Source organism: Elephas maximus, chromosome 18 (genome assembly GCF_024166365.1).
Source record: "Elephas maximus indicus isolate mEleMax1 chromosome 18, mEleMax1 primary haplotype, whole genome shotgun sequence".
Taxonomy (NCBI): domain Eukaryota; kingdom Metazoa; phylum Chordata; class Mammalia; order Proboscidea; family Elephantidae; genus Elephas; species Elephas maximus.
This window is the reverse complement of record NC_064836.1, coordinates 61,837,869-61,865,364: the sequence shown is the minus strand read 5'-3', so window position 1 is coordinate 61,865,364 and position 27,496 is coordinate 61,837,869. Positions and strand designations below refer to the sequence as shown.

General features: G+C 36.8%; 1 protein-coding gene across 3 annotated transcripts in view; it reads right to left on the bottom strand.

Annotated features, from left to right (window-relative positions):
* Positions 1–22,378, bottom strand: part of EPHA3 (EPH receptor A3) — a 401,922-nt gene extending 379,544 nt beyond the window's left edge. For all 3 annotated transcript variants that reach the window (XM_049858480.1, XM_049858481.1, XM_049858483.1), the window contains exons 1-2: positions 22,178–22,378; positions 1,575–1,639 (exon numbers count right to left, since the gene is read on the bottom strand). In XM_049858480.1, the coding sequence (XP_049714437.1) occupies positions 1,575–1,639; positions 22,178–22,265 (153 nt within the window). In that variant the 5' untranslated portion in view covers positions 22,266–22,378. The remainder of the gene's footprint in view (positions 1–1,574; positions 1,640–22,177) is intronic.
* Between the last annotated feature and the right edge of the window lie 5,118 nt (positions 22,379–27,496).

The following is a 27,496-nucleotide window of genomic DNA, read 5'->3' as shown; positions in this document are numbered from 1 at the left end:
GAAAAGTCATTACAATTTTTTTATTTTCTTATATCCTTAAGCAGCAAGTTTCTATAGTATATTATCTGATGGAATGATATAAAATTCAAATTTCCAAAATCAAAATTAAGGTTAGGTTTGACTTTTGGGTTTCTAGTTTTAAAAGAGTTTTCCAGCACAATACTGAGTTTCAATTTCACTCTTTATAATGACCTGGAATGTGTTTTTATCCTGATCATTTTATTCCTTTTACCCCTATGGGAAAACCAAATCCTGGCTTACTTCATTTTCTCTTCTCCAAAGAAACTAACAAAGGCCTGATTAGGTGATATATTTTGGCATTTTGTCAATGTCAAGGTGTACCAGGAAGAGAAGCAGATACAAAGATGACAGATAGATGAAGTATCTCTGATGTAAAACATCCCTTGATAAAGAAGGAGCTAGTACTACCTCAAAAATGAGTATGTTTAGGCATAAAGACTGAGTGCTAGTACTAAGTGGAGGTAATTGTACCCTCTCTGAAAAGAGGACTAGGATAAAAGGAAAAGGAATAGCCAAATTTGTCCCCATGACAGATATTTCAAAATAGTACTCTGTACTTTCCATAGGCTATTCTTGGAAATAAAAAGATACATTTAGGTTTTTATCATACAATTTTGTGGAAACACAAAGTTTCCAATTGTATGACCATCTTCTTTCTGTACAGAAGAGAGTAAAATGTTCTCATACAACAGGATCATCATAAATATTCAAGGTTCCGAAATGCCACAAGGCACCTTAGTAATCTGTGTGGCTGCAAGCTACTCAAGTAATGTCAAAAGTTAAAAATTTGAAGGCAGCACCAGGCTTTTCCTAAACAAAATCCCTGGTTTTAAACTGATCTGGACAAGTTGCAGACATTTTAAACAAAGAAATTAAAGCCATGTAGGTTTATACATTTGACAAATAAATCCTGCCCTCACCACTATCTGGAATAGCCACCAGGATTGAGCTGAATGCTACAACGCCATCTCCAAATACACTCTTTCTACATTACTTGAAATTTAGAAAGTCTTCTCGATTCATCTATCCTGATCACTCACACAGAAAGCGAGGTGATCCCACTTAGATCATTTACACAATACCAGAAATATTTAAAGTATTTCATCAGTCTACTCAAACGATTGATATATTAAAAAAACAAAAACAAAAAACAACCAAACCTTTTGCCGTTGAGTCTATTCCGACTCATTGCGACCCTATAAGACAGAGTAGAACTGCCCCATAGGGTTTCCAAGGAGCGCCTGGTAGATTCAAACTGCTGACCTTTTGGTTAGTAGCTGTAGCTCTTAACCACTACTCACCACCAGGGTTTCCAACTGATATAGTACAGAAGAAAAATAAAATCTCAAACTTCTTAAAAATATAATTGGACAGAAATATTAGATATCGTTAATCCATATACTGAACAACTTATAGACATAACTTTCCTCAGATATTTACAGGTGATCCCTGTGAAGTGGTGTGTGCCATTACATACTAGTAATTCCTTCAGCTCCCTACGAGAGGTATTGGACAGATTCACTGGACAGATTTCAATAGTTTACTGCACTTACCCCATGCGACGGATAAGAGATCCAGCCCAGCTCCCCTTGAATTGTTTTTGAATCCAGAAGATTGACTAAAAGAAAACACAGACACCAACACAGTTAAGAGAAAGGAACCATTTCGTGACTCTGTTAAGTAACATTGTCTGTTGTTCCTGCTGTTGCTGTTAAGGATTAGACCAAATGGCTCTAAAGTGAACCCAGAATACTGACAAAAATTATGACTCTGCTCATATTTTCAGCATATGTATAATATGTATAAAAACAAGGGAACTAAAAAAAGAAAAAAAAAAGAGGATAAGTAAAGCATCAGAAGTTTCTGTGCCCTTTTAAGTTGTTTGTGTTTGTTTACAAAGATAGGTATAAATATATTCAATATATTTATATATTTATACTTATTTCTGATAGAATAATTACAGGTTAAAATGTAAACAATTAAAATGAAAAATAAAAAACTGAATTAATGCTAACATGATATCAAAATAAACTGCAAAGCCTATTAAATTTGATAAATTGGCATATGGGTCCATTATGAATTAATTTCTTAAATACACTTCCATTATGGATTAATATTTATGTTTGTACATATTGCAATATGGCTAATACCAAAATATTGTTTCATACTGTGTACATCTTAATGCTGTGCAAGTTGTATCATTGTATAACAAACAAAATGCTTAACTACCAATTTGAGAAGAAGCTATAGCAAAAATATTTTTTGTTATAATCGCCTGTATAGAGCTTTACGTAAAATAGCTCTAGTGATTCAGTCGTTAAGCACTTAGTTACTAACCAAAGGTTGGCTGTTGGAACACACCCAGCAATTCTAAGGGAGAAAGACCTGGCGATCTGCTTCCGTTAGCTTACAGGGGAGGAAATCCTACGAGCAGTTTTACTCTGTCACATGGGGTTGTTATGATTTGAATTAGACTCAATAGCACTCAATAAAAAGAGAAATTTACTTATTTAAAGATGCCATTGTAACCTAATAGGGTTTTTAAGGCTGTGACTTTTGGAAGCAAGGCCTATCTACCAAGATGCCTCTAACCAAACAACCAAACCCATTGCCGTCGAGTTAATTCCGACTCATAGTGACCTTACAGGACAGATTAGAACTGCCTCACTGGGTTTCCAAGGACTGGCTGGTGGATTCGAACTGCTGGCCTTTTAGTGAGCAGCCAAATGCTTAACCACTGCACCACCAGGCTCCAAGGTGCCTCTAGGAGGGTTCAAACCACCAAACTTTTGGCTAATAGTCAAGCACTTAAACTTTAGTGATACCCAGGACTCCTCACATTGTAACCCAAAGGCTTTAGTGATCTTACTTAAAAACTTTGTGCTAGTTATTAAATTTTGACTTCTATTCAATACTTTCAGTTTAAGACATAAAATACAACATGCAAACAGTTGCATTTCTAAAATGTATTATTAAAAGAGAAGCGCAAATGATTTATTTTCCACACAGAGAGTAGTAAATTATTATGGATTAGAAATTAAAATATAAAAAGGTACTTTAAATTTAATTAATAACAAAGGCCCACTTTGATCTGTTAAATACTGGAAACAATGTTTTTTTCTTCTAGATTAGAAAACAATTCCAAGATTGACTAATGGAAGATGTAAAGGAAGGTTAAATAAGCTATGCGTGTATTATTAACAGAAACCAGAGCAGTTGAATCGATAAATACAATAAAAGAATCATTTTTAGGGTTTCCATATAGACACAAACTGAAACATAATATTAACATCTACACTGAACAACATGTCCACGGTGGTCAATCAAGTATTTCCTGGTGCAGGAAAAGCACCACCCTTTCTTCAACCATTCCAATTATCCTTTTACAAAGGAAATATTACCTTCTAAAATATTAAGAAAAGGAAATAATATTTTTGATATATTTTAGAATTCCAATTTTTCAAGCACTGCTTTTTTAAAGGAAAGTATTTGCTTAATTGGTAAGATGATAAATACAGGAGGGCATAAGAAAGTCTCCTGATAATCACAGTAAAAAAGATACAGTTCTTCAAAGTTACATTTTCTAAGTGTTGCTAGTGAGATAAAAACACAAAAACAATCCTTAGGTCTAGAATTCCTTAATGATTACATTTTTTTCTCATAATAAAATAAACTTAATGAGAAGCAATTATATTTAGATAAGAGAAGAAAGTAACTGTGGCATAGGTTATTTTAGTATAATTTCCATAACAGAGTTACTTTTCAGAATATCAGTTTGGAGATTAACAGCTTGCTTAATTATAATGCAATTGTCTCTCAGAAATAATTTCTTAAAACTATACTGATTAATTAATGTTAGAGAATATTTTGCAAAATATGAGACTATACCCTCACCTTTGAACTGCAGTACATTACCAATACTCATTCTGACAAAGACATATTTAGTTCAATTGTTGGTTGCATAGTTCATTGCATTAAGTTTACCATAAGATTTGCATAGTAGAATTAACAATGCTAGTACTCATAAATCATTAGATCATATTTGCAATATCCATAGGAGTAGCCAGCCCAGTGCGTCATCGTGTGTATGTAATAATTGAATACGTACTGAATAACAAATATCTGTCTCTCCATATACTGAGATGAAGGGCTGATTTAATTTCAATATTAGTAACTAAAGGAAAAAAGTGTTTGGAATAAAGAAAATACGAACACTGTTTCCATTTTTTTTTTTGGGGGGGGGAACAATTCTTCTTTTTCACTCCTAAAAAACTAAATATCCTTTTCTCCACTGATAATTACGAGGGGAAAAGGACTCTATTAATTGCACCAGCCATTGGATTCTGCTCATAAGAGAACTAAACCAAAAAGAATGATACCAGACTGTCAATTAAAATAAGTCTAGTAGGTTAATTACATTTCTTGCATCTTCTTAGGAACTGAATTTCTGGTACACTCCATCTAGCATGAATGACATCAGCTCAATTAGTAGCATTACTCATGATTCTGACTCTGTTGTCTATCAGCTACAATTATTTCTTCCCTGGTTATCACACAAAGCTGCTGTGTTGATGAAATAATATAAATGGGTTTTAAAACACTGTGAGTTTTTAGCATGTTACAAAGTTAGTCTTATATAACAACTGCGGTTCCATTTCTGAATTGGATTTATAATCAACTATCAATACATGACCTAATATAGAATAATGACATCCCCAAAATTAAAAGCACTCATTTTTGGTTCACAAGTTGCCTTATATTTGTAGCCAAATAAGAATAACATAATCTAAGAATTCAACACTTTAAATTATTGCTAAACAGACTTCCCAGAATACAAATCTCAAGTCTCCTGTGATCTGCTGTGTAGCAGTCTGAGTGTAGCATAATTGAGATAAGAAGACAGGGAAGCTAATGGAATTTGAAAATAAACCTGCAGTGAGTGATTTCTCCGGATAGGTCGTCAAAATTTAACATTCCAAGTGCAACATCTTAAACCTCACACCGATACATACAAGAACTTCTGGTTACTCCTTCTCCAATTTCTGAAAACATATCAAGATATATGTAGAGCTGATCATTTATTTTCAAGTGATGTCACCATTCAAATGCCAAGCCAGACAGAATAGCCAGGTAAAATTTACATGTACAAACACTATAATTTATTGCTCTGACTTTTAATGACAATTTGCACAGAGAGGTTTTATTTTAGCTGTTGAAAAATTTGAGTTCACAATAATGAATTTTAACAACAACAAAAAGAAGGAGATTAAAACATTTGTGGTTTGAATTGTGGCCCTCCCCAAATATGCATTGAAACCTCAACTTGTAGATGAGAGCGCTGGTGTTACAGTGGTTAAAGCACTCAGCTTCTCACCAAAAAATCAGTGGTTTGAACCCATCAGCCCCTCCATAGGAGAAAGATGTGGCAGTCTGCTTCCATAAAGATTTACAGCCTTGGAAACCATATGGGGCAGTTCCACTCTGTCCTATAGGGTCGCTATGAGTTGGAATCAACTTGACAGTGGTAGGCTTGGTTATTTTTGGTTTTGGTGCTTATAAATATGACCCTGTTCAGAAATAAGGGTTTCCCTTGTTATGTTAATGAGGTCAAGCAGAGTAAGAAGGGTCCTAAACCTAATCACTTATGAGTTATAAAAAGAGTGGAAGAGACACTGAGATGCATAAAGAGGGGAAGGAGGAAGACAGAGGACAGAGACAGGTGCATCCAAAATCCTGGGAACACCAAGGATTGCTGGTAGCTACTAGAAGCTGAAATAGACAAGGAAGGACTTTCTCCTAGAGCCATGCCCTGAATTCAGACCTGTGGTCTTCTGTACTGGGAGAGAATAAACTTCTGTTCTTTAAAATAACCCGCATGTGGTATTTCTGTTATGGCAACACTAGATAACTAAGACAGAAATTATTCTTAGGGCCAAGGGGAACACAGGGATGGCTTAATTCTTTAATGATTGCCCTGTGTCAGGTTATTTAGCAAAGATACACATTGTCCCTTACCAGATTTTATATTCTAACGATGTGATTTCCAAATATTTTAGTCTTGTGACAAGAATCCCATGATTTCATTAATTTCAGAATATTACCTATTCAAAGAGCTGTGTGGCATATCTATCTATCTATCTATCTATCTATCTATCTATCTATCTATCTATCTATCTATCTATCTATCTATCTATCTATCTATCTATTATCTATCTATCTATTATCTCTCTATCATCTATGTAAATTAAGAGTGATTTCTGTTGGATATTTTAAGATTTTAAGAAACTATTGAAGTTGAAATATAAATAGGCTTTTTTGCCAAACTGGGTTTGAAAATCACTGTCTTAAGTCAGAATGGATATGATTTTGGCTTTCTTTTTTTTCTCTCTAGTCCTACAGCTTTTAAATAGAGAAGCTTCATGAATACAAGGGGTTCACATTCATGAGAATGGCAGGGGGAGAGAATCCCTACTCACAGTCCTTGAATTGACTTTCAGGTGAACACTAAAGTGAGATTTGTTTGAGAGAAGAAGGTATGGTGTCTGATGGGAATTAGAAGATGTAGTATGGAGTAAAGAAGTAAGAACAAAGTACAGAGTAAATCGGCTCAAATTGGTTGAAAGCACCTCTAGAACAGAGGAAATTTTGCTATCATTCCTGCTACTAATCTTTACTGTCACATGTCCTGTTTGGCTCCCTTGGGGATTCTAGCTGCCTAGAACTTATCCTCTCTCTATCTCTCCTATCCCCCATCATAATGGAATGACTCAATCAAGAGTCCATTTCTTTACTCACTTGCATTGACCACATCATAAAGAATTTTCTGTATCTAGAATTTATACCACCTCCCCTCCTTATAGGTCCCTGGGTGGCATAAAGTGTTTTCTCTAGGCTACTAACCTAAAGGTTGGTGGTTTGAAACCGCCCAGTGACACTGAAGAGGAAAGACCCAGCAATTTGCTTCAATAAAGACAACAGTCAAGAAAGCCCTACGAGGCAGTTCTACTCTGTAATACATGGGGTTGCCATGAGTTGGAACTGACTTGACAGCAACAGGTCTGTTTGTTTGTTTTTTTTTTCTCTTGGTTTCCTTCCTTACTAATAGAAATGCATTAGGATCTTTAAAAGGGACTAGTTATTAAAATCAGAATTTGAAACAAGCTTTCCCATATATTGAGGAAAGATTGAAAAGTTTAAGGATGAATTTCTGGAGTTGTCACTCTTAGGGGATCACTAACATTGGAAAATTTCTGCCAGGACGTTTCAAAATTCTGATTGGTAGTGGCTACTTTTCCCCTCAGAAAGGTTGAGAGTTACATTGACAGTACTAAAAGAATTTTTCAAAATAAATGGCACAGTTTCTTATCAAAGAAGGTGATCTTTTCGATTTTCTAAGAATACCTTGATATGCTTTGTGGTAATGATACAGTTGCATTTCTATGAAATCTTGAGTTATTAAAAAAATAATAAAATTATCATTTAAGGTGAAGGGTAAGGTTTAAGGGCTAAAGAATTTCAGACACTAACAATAATAGAAATGTTTTCTCATAAAATCTTCAGTTATAAAGGCACCTTTATAGCCAAGTGCAAATAACTATAAAATCCCTAAAACAGAAAACAAATCCATCCAGCCTTTGAGTACATCTGGTTTTTACTCAGGAATAATGATATTTTCTCCTCTGCTCAGACCATCACTGTAATGGTCACAGGCACATTTTAACACACATATCTTTATCATTTTCATCACTTTCTGTTGTGATAAAAGAAGTAACTTTGTTCTAGGTTGCAGCTAATAAAAGGGTCCTTTAATCTGCTTTCAGGTTGTACTGGAATAACATAAATACTCAACAGAAAATGATACAGGAAGAAATAAATTCATAGCTTTGTGTTATAATTCTGCATTGAGGTCTCTGGCCAAACATAATGTGGAATCAGGAAATGAAGGTTTATTCACTGACATGAGTCTACCAAAACTCAGCATTTTGTTTTTACTGTACAGACCAGGATACATAATTGTGGCAGTAGGTAGATGAGATTGGTAGAGAAATCAAAGTTTTATTGATATACTTACATATTTCAATAAAATTCTTATCTACTGTCCTTAAATATTCTTAATTTGATTGTTCTGTGGGCATCTTAGTTTCTTAGTACTGCCATAAAAGAAATGCCACAAGTGGGTGGCTTTAACAAACAGATTTATTTTCTCTCAGTTTTATTTTCTCAGGGCACCAGCTATAGGGGAAAGCTTTCTGTGTCAGAGCTGGGGGAAGAGCCTTGCCACTTTCAGCCTCAGGTCCTCAGTTCCTTGGCATCTTCCCGTGGCATCTATCTTCCCCATTTGCTCTTATTTCTCTACCAAATCTGCTCCTCGTGTACTCAAAGATGATTGGTTTAAAACACACCCTACACTGATATGGATGGCTTCATTGGAAAACCCTGTTCCCAGATGGGATCACATCTACATGCATAAGGATTAGGATTCACAATGCATATGTTGGGGGGACACAATTCAATCCATAATAGCTTCCTATTTTTATTATTTTTTCCTAAACATAAACATTTTAACATATCTAGTTAGTACTGTACTTCATAGGCTAAAGGTTACAACAGTGTTATTTATACCAAGTCCACTATCAACTATTAATTGTATGCAGATCCAACTGCATGTACATTATGTTAAATTTCAGTCAACGGGCAATTTGTACCATAGAAGTATTAATTTATGAGAATTTATCTATCAAATGACCAGATATGTAAGAATTACAGAAGAATCAAAGTACATGAGTAGTGGAGACATTTTTTGTGAAAAATCTCTTTTATCACTTGATAGCTTAATGGGCTTGTTTTATGTGATATAAGCAGATTTCTGTACAAAGTAGTATACATTCAATTTATTCTTATTACTTATGCAACATAAACAGATTTCTGGGTAAGTGGTACATTATCAATGTATTCTTTCTTATTAGCTTTTCCTTCTGGGCAATAATTTTGGATTTACTGCTATGCAGATCCTAATTGTAGCATCTGCCTCATCTCAATCTTTGCCAACAGCAGGAAGAAATCTTGAGAATCCAAGCACACAGAGCCTTTCAGTACAGATGTCTGCGTTTTCATGGCTAGAGCGTTTCAAGGAAATAGCGGAAACACAGACCAAACTTCTACTTGACACCTGGACACTTGAGTAAATGTAAACCCTATGCTCTTTCTAAAGTGTTAAATTTTGCTTTTATTATTATTTTTTAAGCAGAGAAATCTAAAGGTCATACTGCTATCAATACTATTAGGTTGAGAAGAGCTATAAAAAGATCACTAGCTAATGTGTTGTTATAGCAAAATAATCCTTTCACATAAAATTAATAGAGATGTAAAGCACAATAAAAAAGAGAAAAAAAAAATAATAGAGCTGTCCTGCTGTCAGTGAGGTTTTAGTATATTTAACACCACTCCTTAGAATAGCAAGTCTGACTTTGCACATTTTCAACTAAAACTATGAAATGTTTAGACAAATAAAATGTGCTTTCTAAAATGAAAAAGTTACTAAAAGTGGAACTTGAGTGACTATATAAACAGTATAATTTTTAAGCCCATTTTTTCAAGTATTCTAGAAACAACAGATCAAATTTAATTCAAATTTGGAAAGTTTTTTTGAGACTAAGAAGTGATAAATGAAAATATAGTCCTCAATTTTGTAATTGTATATTCATCCAGGCAAATTTTTAAGTCTAATCAATATCACAAATTTAATTTAATTTCAATTAAAATAAGACAGCTGCTGAAACTTTAGCATATATATTTTCCCTTTGCCCCATAAATTTAGGTGGTTTTGGTATTTTTAATCATATTATTTTCATAAAATATTGATTATCCGTCTCCAGGTACTATCAAAAACTATCTGTTCAGTCACGGCCTTCTGACTGCTGACTGAAAATGGAAGAGAATAAGCATAGACTAACTCTAAATTGTATTTCTTTTAGAAATAAAAATATGCCTGGGAGTCCCTTAGATAAAAGGATTCCAAATTTTAGCATAGGGAATAAAAAGTATAGTGATGAAAAAAATTAAATTTCAATTAAACAAATTCTCTGAATCTTTTTATGTTACAGAATGTATTTCATTTTTATTTCAGAAGAAGCCCATTACAGAATAAATAAATTGGTTTAATATTGGATACCTACATGAGAATATAGCATTGGTTTCATCATATTCTAGAGGAAAATGATCTCTGGATTTTATATCATACATCATTTATTTTGTTCATGGCAACTGCTCCCCCCCAACACAAACAGGGACAAACATACACATAAATAAACTCTTCGAGGTATAAAAATGGGTCTGTATAATGGCTGAGAAATGATCAAATAAGGTGTCATGTGCTTATGAGTTTAATACAAAACTCTAGCCCTTCCCTTGCATTTTAAATACATGGTGTCAATGGAAAGTGGCAAACCATTAGTGATGGTGATAATTAGAAAGCTTTTAATATCATAAGGAAGAGTTCAAACTACAGTGGGCTTTTTCTTCTCGTTAGTGTGGTCATAATAGGAATATCCCCTATAGGAGCTTCTATTGTGGGATGGTTCTTTTTCATATCCAGTCATGTGTTTCCAACACCCTCACACACAATATGCTTATTAAGAATAGCCGTTTCTGAATATTCAGTTATTTCAAAAGTGTTTTCTTTTTAATTTTATGTGTATTCATTATGTACGCATTTGAATTACTTTTAAAAGTTTCTAGATACATGGAGTAAGATAACCGGGGTTAGAATCATCCCTGCCATGTGAAAGTAGCCAGATCATTTAATTTTCTCCCCTTGTTTTTATTGACTTATTGTTACTATTATCTTTTATCTAAAAACAGACAAACAAAAAACTCTTCCTTCTTCTAGACAATTCGTTTTGAGAAGTTATCTGCAGCTTCCTTTTAGGTTTCATTGTACATTTTCTATATCTTTGTTATAACACATTACTTTTCAATTTAAGTATTTATTTTGGAGTCATCTATCCCACCTAAGTTGTATATCTTCAAGGGCATAAAACATGTCATTCCTGTAACTGCCTTTTTCAAAATCCAGTATATAACTAATACATGTGCACTGTTTGGTGAACAAATGTGAATAATTATTGTAATATAAAACATAAGTTATTATGTACTACACAATAACTTATTTATCTTAAGACCTAGTTTAATTATTTCAAGGGCTTTTAAAGGTGTGCCTTTGAAGCTGAATGTAGTACACTGACGTTTTTAATACTAGGATGAAGATATTAAACTTACTACTAGTATGGTGAAACACAGGACAAATTATTGTTGATTAATTTCCAAAGGATCATCATTGGAAAGAGAGAAGAGCAAAATAGAAATTCAAATTTATAACGAATTTTATATGATTTTTTTCTTTTATTAATCTTACATAGAAGTTTTTGGGATATTAAAAATATCTAGAAGAGTAAGAAAAATTTGCCTTATTCAATATACAGATTATTAACGAAAACAGTTATACCACAAAATATGGTGAGACCATCACTGCAAGCATAGATTAATGTAACTAGTTCAGTCAGAATAAAATGCATAGAGTCGCAACTGGCAATCTGCTTTCAGAAACACCAAGCACATGCAAGACTTTATAATTTCAGATCAGAAATGTCAAGAACACCATGGCAAACCACTGACTTCATTTTCTTGAGTTATCTAATGTAAATGAGTATTACGTTACCTATAATAAACCATGTAGTAAAAGTAAAACAAGAGAAAAATACTATTCCCTTTTATTCTGCCTCTTTAAAGACATTTCAAATATTCTGAAATAGATTTGATGGAGTTTACAGATTTAATCAAATAATAAGAACACAATTTAATTTCCATTTATTGTCCCTGTAATAATGCCAGTTCTTTTCATTCTGTTAAAATGCAAAATCTCCCATAAATAGCTTTGGCATATTGAAGGGGGAAAAAAATCACAATTAGGATGTAACTCTAGCCTTACGCCATATTTGAATATTATAGTTTAGGAGTCCATTTGGGGAAAACTAACAAAATTAGGTAGTAAGAAATAACTTTTTAAAAAATGATTGTTTTTACTTTTTCCACCCCAATATGTGATTCAGAAAAACAGAATTTTTTATCATCTTGATTCCAAAAGGTCTGTTAATCCATATAGACTGTTTTTTGCTCACAGGGTGAGAATAGTCTACTTTTATAAGGGAAACCATGCTGTTGGAGAGACACGCATGGACTCACACATGCATTGGTGTGCACGCACATGGTGGTGCAAATAGACTTTGCTCAGAGTGATGTTTTGCTTACCCAGAGGAATATCCCAATAATGTGCACGGAAGCCATTGCAAGTCAGCTTCCCAGCCTAACTTCCCCTCGGCTTGAAGAGTGTGGTTTTATGCAATAAAGGAATATATCCTTCTATAATCTAGGAGAGTTCATCAATTACTAAATTAGGTTTGAAAATCAGGAAATGTCTTTAGAGATAGATAGGGAGGATTAAAATTTCATATTGATTAGACACCAATCAACTTTATCACAGGAAAGAAGTAAAACTTTAAAGCCTTCTATTTCTACCAAACAGAAGGGGTGTACTCTTTACTAAACATGGACAGTCTATACACCTATCTTCCATACACATTATTTGCAAACAAAAAGATACATTAATCTCCTTGTAATGAACATAAAAAATGAAAGATCAAACAATTTTGATATTGATTAAATAGACTTATCAGCAGTAAAATTCACCCATGCTCTAGTAGTCCTTTTAAGGTCCAGCCATGTAATCAGTCAAGATTTTTGTCTTAAAAGAAGAGACAGCCCTAAAGTCAAGCTTATATTAGTCTTGATTTGGAGGAGTTCCACAAACTCAAATATGAATAAAAGATTACATCATAAGGAAAGGACTTACTCACTTGAATTTTCCAGAGGCAAGGGGAAATGTCTTTTGCTAAACCTTCGTTTTTGCTCCTGGAAAATGTGCCAATAGTTTGTTAGATAATTCCTTGGGAACATAAAGGATAATATGCTGGCCAACGTTGTGTGCATGTCACAGCGAAAAATGCAAGATACTAAAAGCAGCTTTCTGATTTGGAACCCTGATGTCATCAATATGCTATTTTTGTTCTCTGCCAGGTTAACAGAATTTATTGCAGCAATAAATGCAAAACACATGTGCTGAAATGCCCACATAAAAAATATAATTGCCCCCAGCTTAATTTGCTACTTTTCAAAACTTTATTTTCGCTACCTTTTCTCAGTGCTGTCACTTAAAAAAAAGTACAGGTGTTTTTATTAAAAAAAAGGAGCTAAATCCCTACAATTTATTTTCTCATCTTACACAAGGTGTTTGTAAATTATCTCTAAAATAGGGATTAATTGCTATGGGACCCCAAATATAATTTTTAGATCATGTTCTACTGCCCCCCCATTACTGACCTTTCTGACAACCTCAAGAGTTAATTCACACTTCCTTTTTACTATATAAAACCTTAAATAATCATATTCATATTCTGTGGAGAATTGCCTCACCATTTCTGTGTGTGGAATTCTTGAGAAAATCTACATTGGAGGGTGAGGAAAGAAAGAGAGGTAGAAATGCTTTAAGAAAAGGCATCAGAAATGTTTTTCCATTCCTCTCTCTGCATCAAATTTCCTTGAAACTGTCTTCTTAGATCCTGGCAACTTAATCATAGCTTGAGGATAAAAAGTTTGCAGTTTTAAAGTACTCTCACCTATGTGGTTTCCTAGTTTTTGACTATTTCTAAGTTTATCTCGCAAAGTCACAAGACAAATTAATACAGTTACTGGGATTCAGGTTGAGACACTAGCCCTTGTCCTGATACAAGGATATCTCTCTAATTTCACAGGCATTCGGGTACAAGGAAAACAAATAAAGAAACCAACACGCGAAGGTAAAGTCAAAAGATGAGAGAAGATGTGGCTCCGTTACTTTATTCCATTGCTCAGTTTCTTCAGCGTAGCAATGGGAGACGTCATAATACCTACTTTATGACGTCATACCATGGCTGGTATGACCTATTTTATGACGTCATACCACGGCTGGTATGATTAAATGAGGTCGAGAAGGTAGTGAACAATAATATAAAAGTTTTGTTGTTGTTTTTTTTAATCAGTGAAACACGTGCAACTATTATCGCAATGTTAAGCATGGCGCTGAGGATGTACCTAATCAGCCTTGGGACCCGCTGAATGGAACAAGTCTATCTCTAATGAAAAACACGGAACTTCCGCCACCGCCACACAAATAGCATCATCTAACGACTAACCTATACAGATAACATCTTCCAGATCCTCCCTCTTGCCCTGGGCTCCCAAAACCAACCAACCAAAAAACAAAACCAAAAAAAAAAAAATCTGTCGTCATTGAGTCCTTCCCAACTCACAGCAACCGTATGTGACAGAGAACTGCCCCAAAAAGGGGCAGTAAATCTTTGGAATCCTGACTGCCACATCAGAGTGCCACATCTTTCTCCCTCAGTAGGTCTGAACCACTGACCTTTCGATGAGTAGCCCAGAGCTTAGCTAATTAAACCGGTGCCAGTCAAATAAGGGGCTTTGGGCGGGGGGGACCTGGAAAAACAAAGACAACTTTTGATCATGCACCGGGAAAAAGTTTATGCAACATCCCCTCGGCTCTCACCAGGGGGCTAACAGGGGGTTGTGAAAGGTGACCTTAGTACGCTTTAAAGAAAACTGAAATTCAAGTTAGTGAGTTCAAGTTAGTGTGGGACCGAAGGAGAGGAGGGCCTCCCGAAAGATCAGCAAATCGCAAAAAGGGGCCTCTGAGGACTAGGGCTTAGAGTCTGACAACTGTGACCAGAACTGGGGTCCCCGGCGCCTCCTGTGCATTCCCAGCTCCGCGGGGAGTTGCAGGAGCCCTGCAGGACTCTCTCCCCTCCTCCTCCGGCATCTGGTGGGGGAGTGAGCAAGGCAAGGACAGCGGGCCACCTGGGACGCCAGCCGGACAGGCCGGCTGACGGTGGGCGGGGGCAGGTGGCGGGCGAAACCGATCTCGGGGCCCAGTCGATCGCCCACGTCAGGACGGCCCAGGCGGGTCCGATCCACACGCGCTCCCTGGGCGGGGCCGGGCCTCAGGTGAGGCGAGGCCAGGTGGCAGGAGGGAAGGCGCGCGGTCCCGGCGCTGGCAGCGCGGCGGCCGCAGGCAGAGGGCGCACGTTGGCCTCTCGCGCACCCAGCCGCCGCCGGGCGCTGGTGGCCTCGGAACCTGGCGCCGTGGCGCTGCGCTCGCCCGGCCTCCCCTCTCCCCGCGGCTGAGCGCTCCCAGGACCGTCCTCCCAGAAGAACCCGGAGCAGCAGGGTCCCCGCCTGCCACCCTCCGCCCCTGCCCGGGAGGCGCGGCGAGAGCGGGCTTCGGCTACCGGGCGCGGAGAGAGAGACTGGCGCACAAAGAACCCAAAGGCCCCCGCACCGGGCGAGGTCTAGGCTGCGTAGACCGACCCGGAGTTAACTTTTCAGTGGTCTTTAATCTGACGCGGGTGGGCGAGTGGCAAATGGGTGGGAAGACACCGTTTTCCCCCAGCACCGCTGCGCCTTCTCTAGCGGCGAGAATAGTTTGTGGTTCAGAAGCCCTGATGGTGGGTGTGGTGGCCTCGAGGAGCGCGTGCTCCGCTCTCTGTTGCCACATTACACTGTCACTACCCGGAAAGCTCTGCTTCGTGCTGAAATACTTAAGAGTACGTTTTTGAAATTTAATCGATATTGTGTATCAAATCTGGGAGGCGTAAGGCGAAAGAAGCGCAGTGCCGTCATTTTCTGCTGTGACCACCCCTGCCCGTGGCTACGATTCCCTCAGCAGTTTGTTTGTACAGCGCTGCCACTTGTTTTCCCCTCCTCCTCCTCCCATTATTCTGACTTCACCATGTTGGTTTGGATTATGTGGATTTTCACCCTTTGCTTTGACTGGAACAGCAGGACATAATTTAGAAAATGAAAGGGGAGGGGGTTCCACTTTTAGGACTTCCCGTTTAATAACATCATTCCAAGTTTGAGGCTTTATTTGCTGAGCTGGCTTTGATTCCATCCACCCTCCACATGCATTTGCCCAGGCACCCAAAAGCAGAAGCCTTCTTTGGCTTACACCCTGAAAACTTTCCTGAAGAAAAATATATTCTTCTGGGGAAAAAAAAATCAAAGTGTATAAAATGGAGAGGGGAAACAAAACAAACAGGCACAATCTCTGTTTTTAACAAGTGTTCAGGGTTTTTGCAGATTATTATTTTTAAATTATTTTAAGTGATAAACATCTTTTTTTCCAAAAGATTTATATATTAACATGGGTTTTAAATCTTTTGTACTTTTCTATCTTGGCATCTTTCTCGTCAACATTTCATTATCTTTTTCACTTGCAAAGATTTTTTTTTTTTTTTCCTTTGTGATGGACAACCCTTTTTTATTTCAAAGCCTGCGGGCAGGAAGAAAACCAAAGTTTGCTAACTTTCTGTCTTTGCCTGAAGAAAGCCTCTTGCCAAGTTCCAAGAATTACCTGATCCCAGGCAGCGGGTAACAGGCCTAGAGAGTGAATGAAATCCAGGAGTCTACATGTATCCCAACCCAGATTCCGATTAGAAGCATCTTCTGAGATTGATTAATTTCTAGGCTTGGAATACTTTGCATTTTGTAAATGTCACAGCATTGCTGTAATTTCTAAAGTTGTTAAGGAGGAGTTATCTAAGGTTTTCAAATGTATGAGAAGTAAATGTCTAATCCAGGATTTTAGTATACCTGGATGAATCATATAATGAATGTTCCACACCACCAGTCAAACCTTTATTTGAACAATCTGTGGAAAGCTACCAGTGCAACTTGGTAAAAGCCCTGCTTTGACCTTCCTTGGTGATAAAATCCAGATCTCTGAACACAGGACCAAAAAGGGACACCTGCATCTGTTCTTCTAAATCTTTCATCAGACAGGAATTATAAGAAAAAAGGTTTCTTAAATACTTTTAAAGGAAAAATGTGTATATTAAATAATAAACCAACTGGAGGATCTTGACAGAAAATAACTTATAAAGCTCAATGTTCTTCCAAGAAGTACATATTTCCCTTTACCTCTAGTATTTGTGCCAAACAAAACCATTGGAAAATGACTCAAATCAAAGGTAGTCCACCTCACAGATTTCTTGGTAAGTAAAAATAAGAATTTATCAAGTTCTGATGAGTTGTGCAAAGTTTTAGTAATATATTTTTTGAAGATTTGATGACTTGGAAAATATAACTCTCAAGAACACTTTTCGCTGTTCTATTTGCATTGAAGTTAGTAAGTCAAATATACTGAGGATATATGTTTTGCCTTTAAAAATCCTTTGCATATGTAACTGATTATTGGAGATGTAGAAATTGCATATATTTCATTTCAGAAAAAATCTGAAGTTTCTAAGACAATTTTAACATTTAGGGATCTTTACTAAGAAAGACACTGTAAGAGAGTTATTAAAAGTGACAGGACCCCTAAAGATGGTCCAGAATTTGAATATTAAAATGTCAGTAATTTATAAACAAAATACACTAAATCCTTTCCTTAGAAATGTGTTTCTTAAAGAGTCAAGGTGAATCTACTAAATTGAAGACAAAGGAACATAGATAATTAAATTGAAGTATTCAAAACAAATCTTCACATGAAACTTCTTAAACCCACTAAACAATGTTTAAGAAATAACTTTGAGTTCTAATTGCATGCAACATTCTGTTTAAATATTTTATATTAGTTTTAAATCCTCCCAATTCCTACCATTCCATGGAAAGGACAACTGTATATAAAATACAACCATGATCAAACACGTGGCAGTGGCATTTTGTTGTATCTAGTATTTAGTATCCCTTTTATAGTTCCAGTTGCTTCTGAGTTATAAGGATATCTAGTTGACTTTTTACCTTAAAATAGGCAGAAAACTATCTACTCTAGCACCAATTCTAAAAACATATAAAATTGAAAACATTGATAGTTTTAATGGATCTGGTTCCTATTTATAAATGCATTGTTATTGCCAGAAAATTTAATATTTAAAAAGGCTTAAATTGCTCATTTATGACAAGAACTGGCATAGTGTGATGTGTGAAATGCGAAAGTGAGAATGACTGGGTATCACTGTGGCAGTTTTTCCCAGCTGAATTATTACTATCAACATCCATCTTTAGGAAGATATAGATTCAGAATGAATTAATTTAATGATAGATTTTGAGAGGTTACAAGAAGTTTCTTTCCGGCACAATCAAAATATTATCATAGCAATTCAGGTTGTCAGTAAAAGCTTAAACAAATTTGCTGATAATCCTGTTAATGACCTAGGTCAAGTGTTAACTGTTGTGGGTTATAAAATAGTGAAATTAAGGTTTCTCCTACCCAGGGCAAATGGTACAGTTATAACTGATTGGGGGTGGGGGAAGTAGGATCGAGCTATTAGGGAAGCTATTAAATTACAAAAATGTATAATGCATTCAATTATTTAGTCTAGCATGAAGAAATGCTATTAAAAGCAAATGTAGACCCTCTTTCAAAAAGAAAACACCTATAAAGATGATATGATAGCTTAGTTCTCTATTAATGCTTCCATCACAGTTTATTCTTATCATGAGGATATGTGTTTATATGTGGAAAGTGATGCCAACTCATAGTATTTGTTTTTAAAGGGAAAAATGCATTATTTAAAATGTTCATTGTCTCCAACACTTGCCTAACACTCAAAAGGAAGCCCACAGTGTTCATCTGTAAGTTTTGCTTTTAAGCTTTAAGCAGTCACAGAGTGCCTAGGAGATTTATATACAGAAAAATACATTTCACAGAAACGGTGTCCCATCCACATGAAAAAAAAAAAAAGTCTTCCAAAGTAAATAATGGATGAACATACAGATTTAATTTTTATTAGTTTTCTCTTTGGGCAATCTGGTGTTCAATGGAAGAGCTCTATGGGTAATGTTTATCCAAGTTATGAACACTTTGGGGTAGTAAAATGATTCAATGCATTGTGTACTGATTAAGAGCAGTGCGTTCTTCCTCAGACTGCTTCAAAAGTAGAAAACTATCCAAAGACGGTACTTTATCCAATCCTAAAGGAGCTCGAACTACTAACAGTCAATACTGCACTTTATATTTGAGCTTTAACCTCCTTCCCAAGTCATTCCTATTTACCATTGTCAGAGCCCATGTAGGATGGGTGCAGGGAGAAAATTCATGACTTTTCTAATAAAACAGAGTAGAGCAATCATATTTTGCCATGAAAAGTAGTTGATTTTTCATTGGAAGGCTTTTCTTGGTGTGTCCTGCCAGAGAAGCCTGATAAGATTTTAATAAAGTTTCAAACAGCTTTTATAAAGTTTCTCCTTATACAGACCCATTCTTGCTGTAGGCGATCACTGAAATTATGAATATCTAATATCAGTGAGGAGGTCAGTGACCAGAAAATGTCACCAGGAATCATTTTTCTTTAGAGCCTTAGAACATTATTTTCATTAATAAAAGTTCAGAATGAACTTTTTCAAAGTTTTTTTTTTTTTTTTTTGTCATGGACCCATGGCATTTTAATATTCGTATAAGATTATCAAATCACAATTTTTTTTAAAGCACATAATGTCAAGTTTCCTAGCAATGAACTCAATGGTCTGGCTTTGTTTTCTTTTAGTTCCATCATGCTTAACTTCGTAATAGATCGCAGAATGTATTCTAGTAAATTTTACCATTTCTATAGTGTTGAAATATAATTTTGAGTGTAGTACTTTAAATGCAATTGAGAACTTTATGTTTCAGTTTTTTAAAATAATATTAAAAAGCTACATTAATGTATATAATTTTATCATTAAAAAAATTACTTCCCTCAAAATATATATGAATTTTCAGAAGCATGGCTATCTATGCAAATTACATTGTTAGAAGAATTTCATGTAAACCTTGGCACTTACTGGGAATTTTCACATTTCATGTTGTTCAACTCAACTACTAAGAGTCAAGCTATTGGACTGATATTTAAAAACTCACTCAAATATTACCTAAGTTTAATCATTCTTTTAAAGTTTTTTTTTTCAAATGTTCTCTTCATAACCTAAAAAAGGAAAAGAGACACTATCCGTAGGACAAGATCTGGAGAGAATGATCCTATGAACACTGGATGGAGAAACTTTTATCCAAGGACATTAAATGTTATTGTATCAGTTTTCGGAATACATTAACCTTCCTACATATATATGTTGTTAACGCATACCTATATAATTATACACATTTTGTACCCAAGTATACACCAAGTGTAGCTTAAAAGCAATTTATGTTTGATTATTCCTGCTTCATTATATTGATATTCACTAATTTTATATAGGTGTAAATAAGCTTAAAGGGTCTTTTTTTTTTTCCTTGACATTTACTTAAAGGTTATATTTTTCACAAAAATGCTGACTCTCAACTATATCTTTATGCATTATTAATTCCAAAAAAATCCATTATCTAAGTAGTTTATAAACATTCCATCTGGCAAAATAGATTTTATCATACCAACGTGGCAAAAATAATATTGTTTTTCTAGTTAATAGTTTTCAACATTTTAATATCTTCAAAAAGAACGAAAAGATTTTTTTAAGAGTATTGATATGTGACTCATACATATGACTACTCATGCCCTTCATTCATGAAGAATGATTAGCCATTACTTCCAAATAAACACTTTAATTTCATTTGTAAAAAAATATATATATAAAATCTCATATGGATAAAATGATTTTCTTGATTCCTATATTTTAGAACTTTCAATTTCCCGAATAATAAAGACACAGAAAAATTTAATGATATCTAATAAAGGGAGTCACTACAGAAAGAATGAAATGAAACTGCTCTATTAGCAGTGAAAATAGGTCACCAAATATGAAAGGCAGTTTTTGTACTTAATGAAAGTTTCTAGACATTTTGAGCTTTTAGTTGTGTGTCTGTGTTTTAAGTAATGTATACAATATATAACAGTATTGTTGTATTGACCATATGTATTTTTTAGTGAGTGATCATCTATAATATGGCCTTTGCACATTAATTTGCCAAACTGTAAAATAAATTACAAAATGTTATTGCTATGCTCAGAATCATTAAGAGGAAATCAAAGCTTTCCTCTTATAAAGCTTTAAAACAATCAGTTATCCAGAGAAGTTTGTCTTAAGATTTAGGGATTGTATTCACTAGCCATTAGGAACAGAGCAGAAAAGGTATACAGAAAAAAAGACAACGCATTGAGGTACGCAGTACACAATCCTATAGGAAACATAGGTATCGTTAATATTAGGATTGAACTTCAACCCCCTGAAAAAGGGATGAAAGCCCATTACGAGAAAAATAATCCAACATCAAGGCGATGTCATTTGCTCCATATGAACATTCTTTCTTAATTTGCTGTTCAGTTATTTACTATACTTATCCAGGAGCCATTTATTATTCATTAAATACAACTCCTATTTGTATATAAGTCTTTAAACAAAGAGAATCCAACCTAACCTTATTGTGATTCCTGCAAATATTTTATTACTTTTGTTAATGTAACATATGCTGCTCGTTAGAACCTGTACCAGAGAGCAAACCCTCGCCTGGCGGGATGCACTCACTTCAGTACAGCAGTTGCGACATCAACACGTACACACTCGCACACCTCTGCTTCACCAAACTCTGCTTTTCCCTTAGTCCATTCTTAAACGCCATGATCTCAAGGAGGGACAACCTGTCATTACCTTTAAACACACTAAAGAATCTAGAGCGGAGGGTTGGATTTGCTTTTCAACTTCTCAGAGTACCACATGGTCGTAATTAGAAAATAAAATACTGCCTTGGCTATTTGGCAATTAACATACTGCGTTGTAAAAACTGGAGGGTTTTTTTCCCCCCCTTTTCTGCTTAAAATTGGCAAACAAGGTAATTGCTTGAATTGGTATCAGATTAAAAACACATTTTAAAGGTTTAGGCAAGCCAATATTTTATCTCCTGTAAGTGTTTTAGAAGACGGCCGAAAACAAAAGCACATCTTTAGTTGACTCTCAAAGCAAACTGCTTTATTCTGAGGCACCTTAACGACGTGCAGAGGCTTTGCTGAGAACGTGGCTTTGGAGAGAGCCCTGGCCCCGCGGGGCAGGACTGCGCGCCCCGCGGCACCTGGCTTACCTTCATTGGAAGGCTGGAGACTCAGTTCCCCGAAGCAGCTGAGAGCAGAGCAGCTGAGAAACAGGAGGATGGAGAGGTGACAATCCATGTTGCTGGTGCAGAGGGCAGTGAGAGGAGCATATCTCCATGAAGCATGCCACTGATGTGAGAGGGAGCGCTCTGATTGCTGGAGAAGTTACCATGCTCCGCTCGCAGGCTGATGTCAAGTTTGACACTGGAGATAAGGAGGAGTCTGGCTGCCTTTCGGCGAACCTCGCGCAGGGACTCCCCTGGGTCCTAGTGCCGTCGGCTGCGCGCGCCGAAGGAGAACAGGGCAGCACGCAGCTGGAAGACAGCTCTGCAACACAGAGCTGCTGAGGAACGGGGGAGGTGGTGGTGAGGGGTGTCGCCAATGGGACAGGGAATCCAGAAGTTGGGAGGGGGCAGTAGTGGGGGGTGGTGGTAGGGAGAGAAAAACAACCCGTGTTGTTTGCAATGAAAAGCTGCCCTGTCGTTATATTTATTCTGTAGCTTAATTCCCTGAAACTCTGATAGAAATGTCATAAGGAAATGTGAGCGGAAAAGAAACAAATTCCAGAAAAATGTTTTGTATTAAAAGGATGGGAGCCTTTAAAAACAACAACAACAAAAACAGCAGCAGCTGATGGTGATGCTCGTCTAATTTAAAAGGAAAACCTGGATTATCCCTTTACTATGTTCAATGCGTTCATAACTCTCCCAAAGTCCTTTGTGGAGCAGAAGGACGCTAATACACACCCAAGACCCTGTAGCACTCCTAAACTTTGGTGGCTAAGCCTATTTCCTTGTTTGATATTTTCAATGGCAGATTGTATTTCTTTATTAGAGCATTAGCTTCTGGGTTTCAATAAATCAGAAAGTTTCTCCTGTTCTAGACCAGATGGTATCAGAGCTTTTCCATAGATTTAACCCAGTGATTTCAAGTTGAGTCCGCATACAGTGCCCTTTGGTTTCCCAAATTGGGAAGTAACCATCGGCATCCCAAGAAAGTGAACAAACGAGCCCTAGCAGTAGCTGCCGGTCAGCGTCCATCCTTACTCTGTGCTGTCGATATAAGAGGAAAACAAATCAAACCTAAAGTCTGCGACAATAAGTCACTGACACTCCTTTCTCCCCCTCCACTATCTAGCTTTTTGATCCCCGGGTTCTTTGAGATAAACAATGCATATTTTTTTTTCTAAACAATGCATTTTCTTTTTTTTCGGTCCCTCAGGGAGTTTGGGTGTGTCTATGCAGCTTCCGTGACCTTGCCTTGTACAAGCTGTGCTGGCTTCCCCAGTATTGTGCACTGTCTTACTCTTCAGCAAAGTTACCACTTATCTATTGTCTGTTTAGTGTTTCTTCATCTTGATGCCTGCTCTCTATGGTGAACATCAAAGATTGCTTCTTTTTGCCTGTAAACGTTTTCAGGAGTTTTTATAGTAGTGGTCTTGTACAATATTTGTCCTTTTGTGATTGACTTATTTCACTCAGCATAATGCCCTCCAGATTCATCCATGTCCTGAGATGCTTAGCAGATTCATTGCTGTTCTTTATCGTTGTGTAGTACTCCACTGTGTGTATGTACCATAGTTTGTTTACCCATCCATCTGTTATGGGCATCTAGGTTGTTTCCATCTTTTTGCTATTGTGAACAATGCTGTAATGAACATGGGTGTGCATATGTCTATTCCTGTGATGGTTCTTATTTCTCTAGGATATAGTCCTAGGAGTGGAATTGCTGGATCATATGGTGTTTCTATTTCTAGCTTTCTAAGGAACCGCCATATCATTTAACAATGCATAATTTACAGCTCCCATTCAGCCCTTCAGCCACTTACAAGCTGATAATATTTGAATACTGTTATTTTTTAGTTTTTTTTTTTTTTTAAATCCTTCCAAATAGTAATGCCCGCGCACGTTCTCACATTACACTGTGGATTTAAATGTTGGCCTGTCTTCTTTCCAGTCCCCTTCTTGAACAATGTAATTGCAACCGATTTCAGTCAAATGAGAACTATTCCAACTTATCTTTAAAATATCCCCCAGAAAATGATTACTCAAATATTCTCCATACCCATCTATCATTTCCTACTTTACAAAAGAAAACAAGAATATTACATTCCTTGCACAACTCCAGAGAGTTCAGGTGGATTGACAATTTTAAAATCAGCAATCAATTTTAGAGCTCTAGGTAGTGCGCTCCAAATAAGGATTCATAAAATGCGTTGCTAATTAGATATGCATTTCACAAACACTAGGTCTTAAATGAGAGAACACAATTTCCACACAAAGAATTTAGATTAGTGGCTTCTAACAGTGTTTTGTTGGCTGGGGTAGGGGGTTGGTGTAGAAAGCCAGGGGAAAAGAATCAGCGGGCTCTCTTTTCTGTGATGTCTTGTTACTTTGTATCTCTACTTCTTCCCACATTATGTCACCACAGGCTGCAGAACCCTCTCCAAGTGCCAAGTCTCTCAGAATTGGAAATATTGACAGACATTGAACGGAGGGCTTAGTTAGTGGCAACTTTGTGATTTTTTTTTTTTTTTAAGTTCCAACACAACTGTAACCTTTCCAAAAGACACGTTGTTTTAGGGTTAGATAAGGTTTATCTGAAACTAGAAAGAAAATAAAATCCTATTTGGAGGGGACAATTTTAAAGCACTTGAAAAAAATCACACAAGTGTGCTGATATGCACCTACATTGACTCCCTCCTGCTACTTTTTCACACTTACAGACTGCTTGTCACTGTAGAGAGAAGCATTCCTGTTTGAAGGGAGCTACCCTAGTGTCAAAGTGAGTAGAAAGCAATATTTGGCCTGGAAATATAACATAAACAATGTAGGATCTCTTAGCTGTAGAATCTCTAGGTCAAATGACATCAGACAATAAGCTAAGTGTATAATTTTGGATGTTGTTGTTAGGTGCCATCGAGTCGGTTCTAACCCATAGCAACCCCATGTACAACAGGATGAATCACTGCTGGGTCCTGCACCATCCTCACAATCGTCTCTATGTTTGAGCCCATTGTTGCAGCTACTGTGTCAGTCTATCTCATTGAGAGTCTTCCTCTTTTTTGCTGACCCTCTAATTTACCAAGCATGATGTCCTTCTCCAGGGACTGATACCTCCTGATAACATGCCCAAAGTATGTTAGAGGTAGTCTAGCTGTCCTTGCATCTAAGGAGCATTCTGGTTGTACTTCTTCCAAGACAATAATTTTGGATAGATATTAAAAAAGGGAGGAAAGCAAATGACTGACCACAGTAAGAATGGGAAGGACAGAGTTGAGGGCAGCAGTTTCAGGAAAGGCTTCATCGAGAAAGTGATAAATGGGTTGGAATTGAAGGGTGAGTAAAAGTTTGCCGGTTGGAGAATAGTTCAGAAGGCACTACAGGAAGATGGAACATAAGCAAAACCATAGCAGTGTCCAAGTAAGGATGAGGCAGCGTCTGTAATATATAGGGATTAGATCAGTGGTTCAAACCCACCCAGCCGCTCTAGAGGAGAAAGACCTGGCATTCTGCTCACGTAAAGATTACAGCCTAGGAAACTATGGGGTAGTTCTACTCTGTTATACAGCCTGTAAGTTGGAATTGATTGGAAGGCACACAACAACAACAAAAGAGTATTTGTAGGACAAAAATGACCAGGATATGAGGAAGTAATGAAAGGAGTGGATTATCCAATAAAGAAGATAAGTACGGGCTTACTTACTAAACTGCAGTGAACAATTTCACATTTTTCACCACGTCAAAGATTCTGCTTCTAGGTAGTGGCTGGCATCTCTCTCCCTCCCAACCCCACAGTACCTTCCTACAGAATTGGAGCCTCTTTTCAAATTTACAGTCCCTAAAAAAATTTTTTTTTTTTTTAATAGGGACGGGCGGATTACGCAGCAAGCAAGGTAAGCAGGGGTTTATTTGTGCTTACTTACTAATCCTTAGTGAACAATTTCACACGCGTTTCACTTTGATGTAATACTCAAAAGGCAGATGGTAAACTGATTGTGCAGATATTTCTATGCCACTTGTCAATGATTTTACAATATATTCTGAATTAAATAGAGATATCGCAAGCTTTTAGCAATGTAATAACGTGATCACTTCTGAGTTTTAGGCAATATATATTTTTTATTGTGTTTTAAGTGACAGTTTACAAATCAAGCCAGTCTCTCATACAAAACCTTATATACACCTTGCTATATACTCTTAGTTGCTCTCCCCCTAATGAGGCAGCACACTCCTCCCCACCCTGTGTTTCTGTGTCCACTCAGCCAGCTTCTGTCCCCCTCTGCCTACTCATCGCCCCACCAGACAGGAGCTGCACACATAGCCTCATGTGTCTACTTGATCCAAGAAGCCCACTCCTCACCAGTATCAATTTCTGTCTTATAGCCCAGTCCAATCCCTGTCTGAAGAGTTGGCTTTGGGAATAGTTCCTGTCAGTCAGACCATTAAGTCAGGTCTTTTTTTAAAAAAAATTGAGGTCTGCATCCCACTGGTCTCCTGCTCCCTCAGGGGTTCTCTGTTGTGTTCCCTGTCATGGCAGTCATCGGTTATAGCTGGGCATCATCTAGTTCTCCTGGTCTCAGGCTGATGTAGTCTCTGATTTGTGTGGCTCATTCTGATTCTTGGGCTCATACTTACCTTGTGTATTTGGTGTTCTTCATTCTCCTTTGTTCCATGTGGGTTGAGACCAACTGTTGCATCATAGATGGCCACTTGCTGGCATATAAGAACCCAGACGCCACTCTCCAAAATAAGATGCAGAATTTTTTCTTGATAGATTTTATTATGTCAATTGACCTAAATGTACACTGAAACCATGGTCCCCAAACCCCTGCCCCTGCTACACTGACCTTTGAAGCATTCAGCTTATTCAGGAAAATTCTTTGCTTTAGGTTTAGTCCAGTTGTGCTGACCTCTCCTGTATTTTGTGTTGTCTGTGTCCCTTCACCTAAAGTAGTTCTTGTCCACTATCTAATTAGTGCATACCCCTCTCCCTCCCTCCCTCCCTCCCTCCCCCCCTCGTAATCATCAAAGAATATTTTCTTCTCTGTTTAAACTATTTCTTGAGTTCTTGTAATAGTGGTCTCATGCAGTATTTGTCCTTTTACAGCTGACTAATTTCCCTCAGCATAATGTTGGGCAACATTTTTACTGATGGTACAGAACAAGATGTCTCCCCCTGCATACTACAAGGAGTGCCTGCTATTGAAGTATCTGGAATGCTTTTAAAAGTACAAATCTCTCCTCTCCACCACAGGTTGACTGAATCGGAATCTCTGAGATTGGGACCCAGGACTCAGCAACTTTACC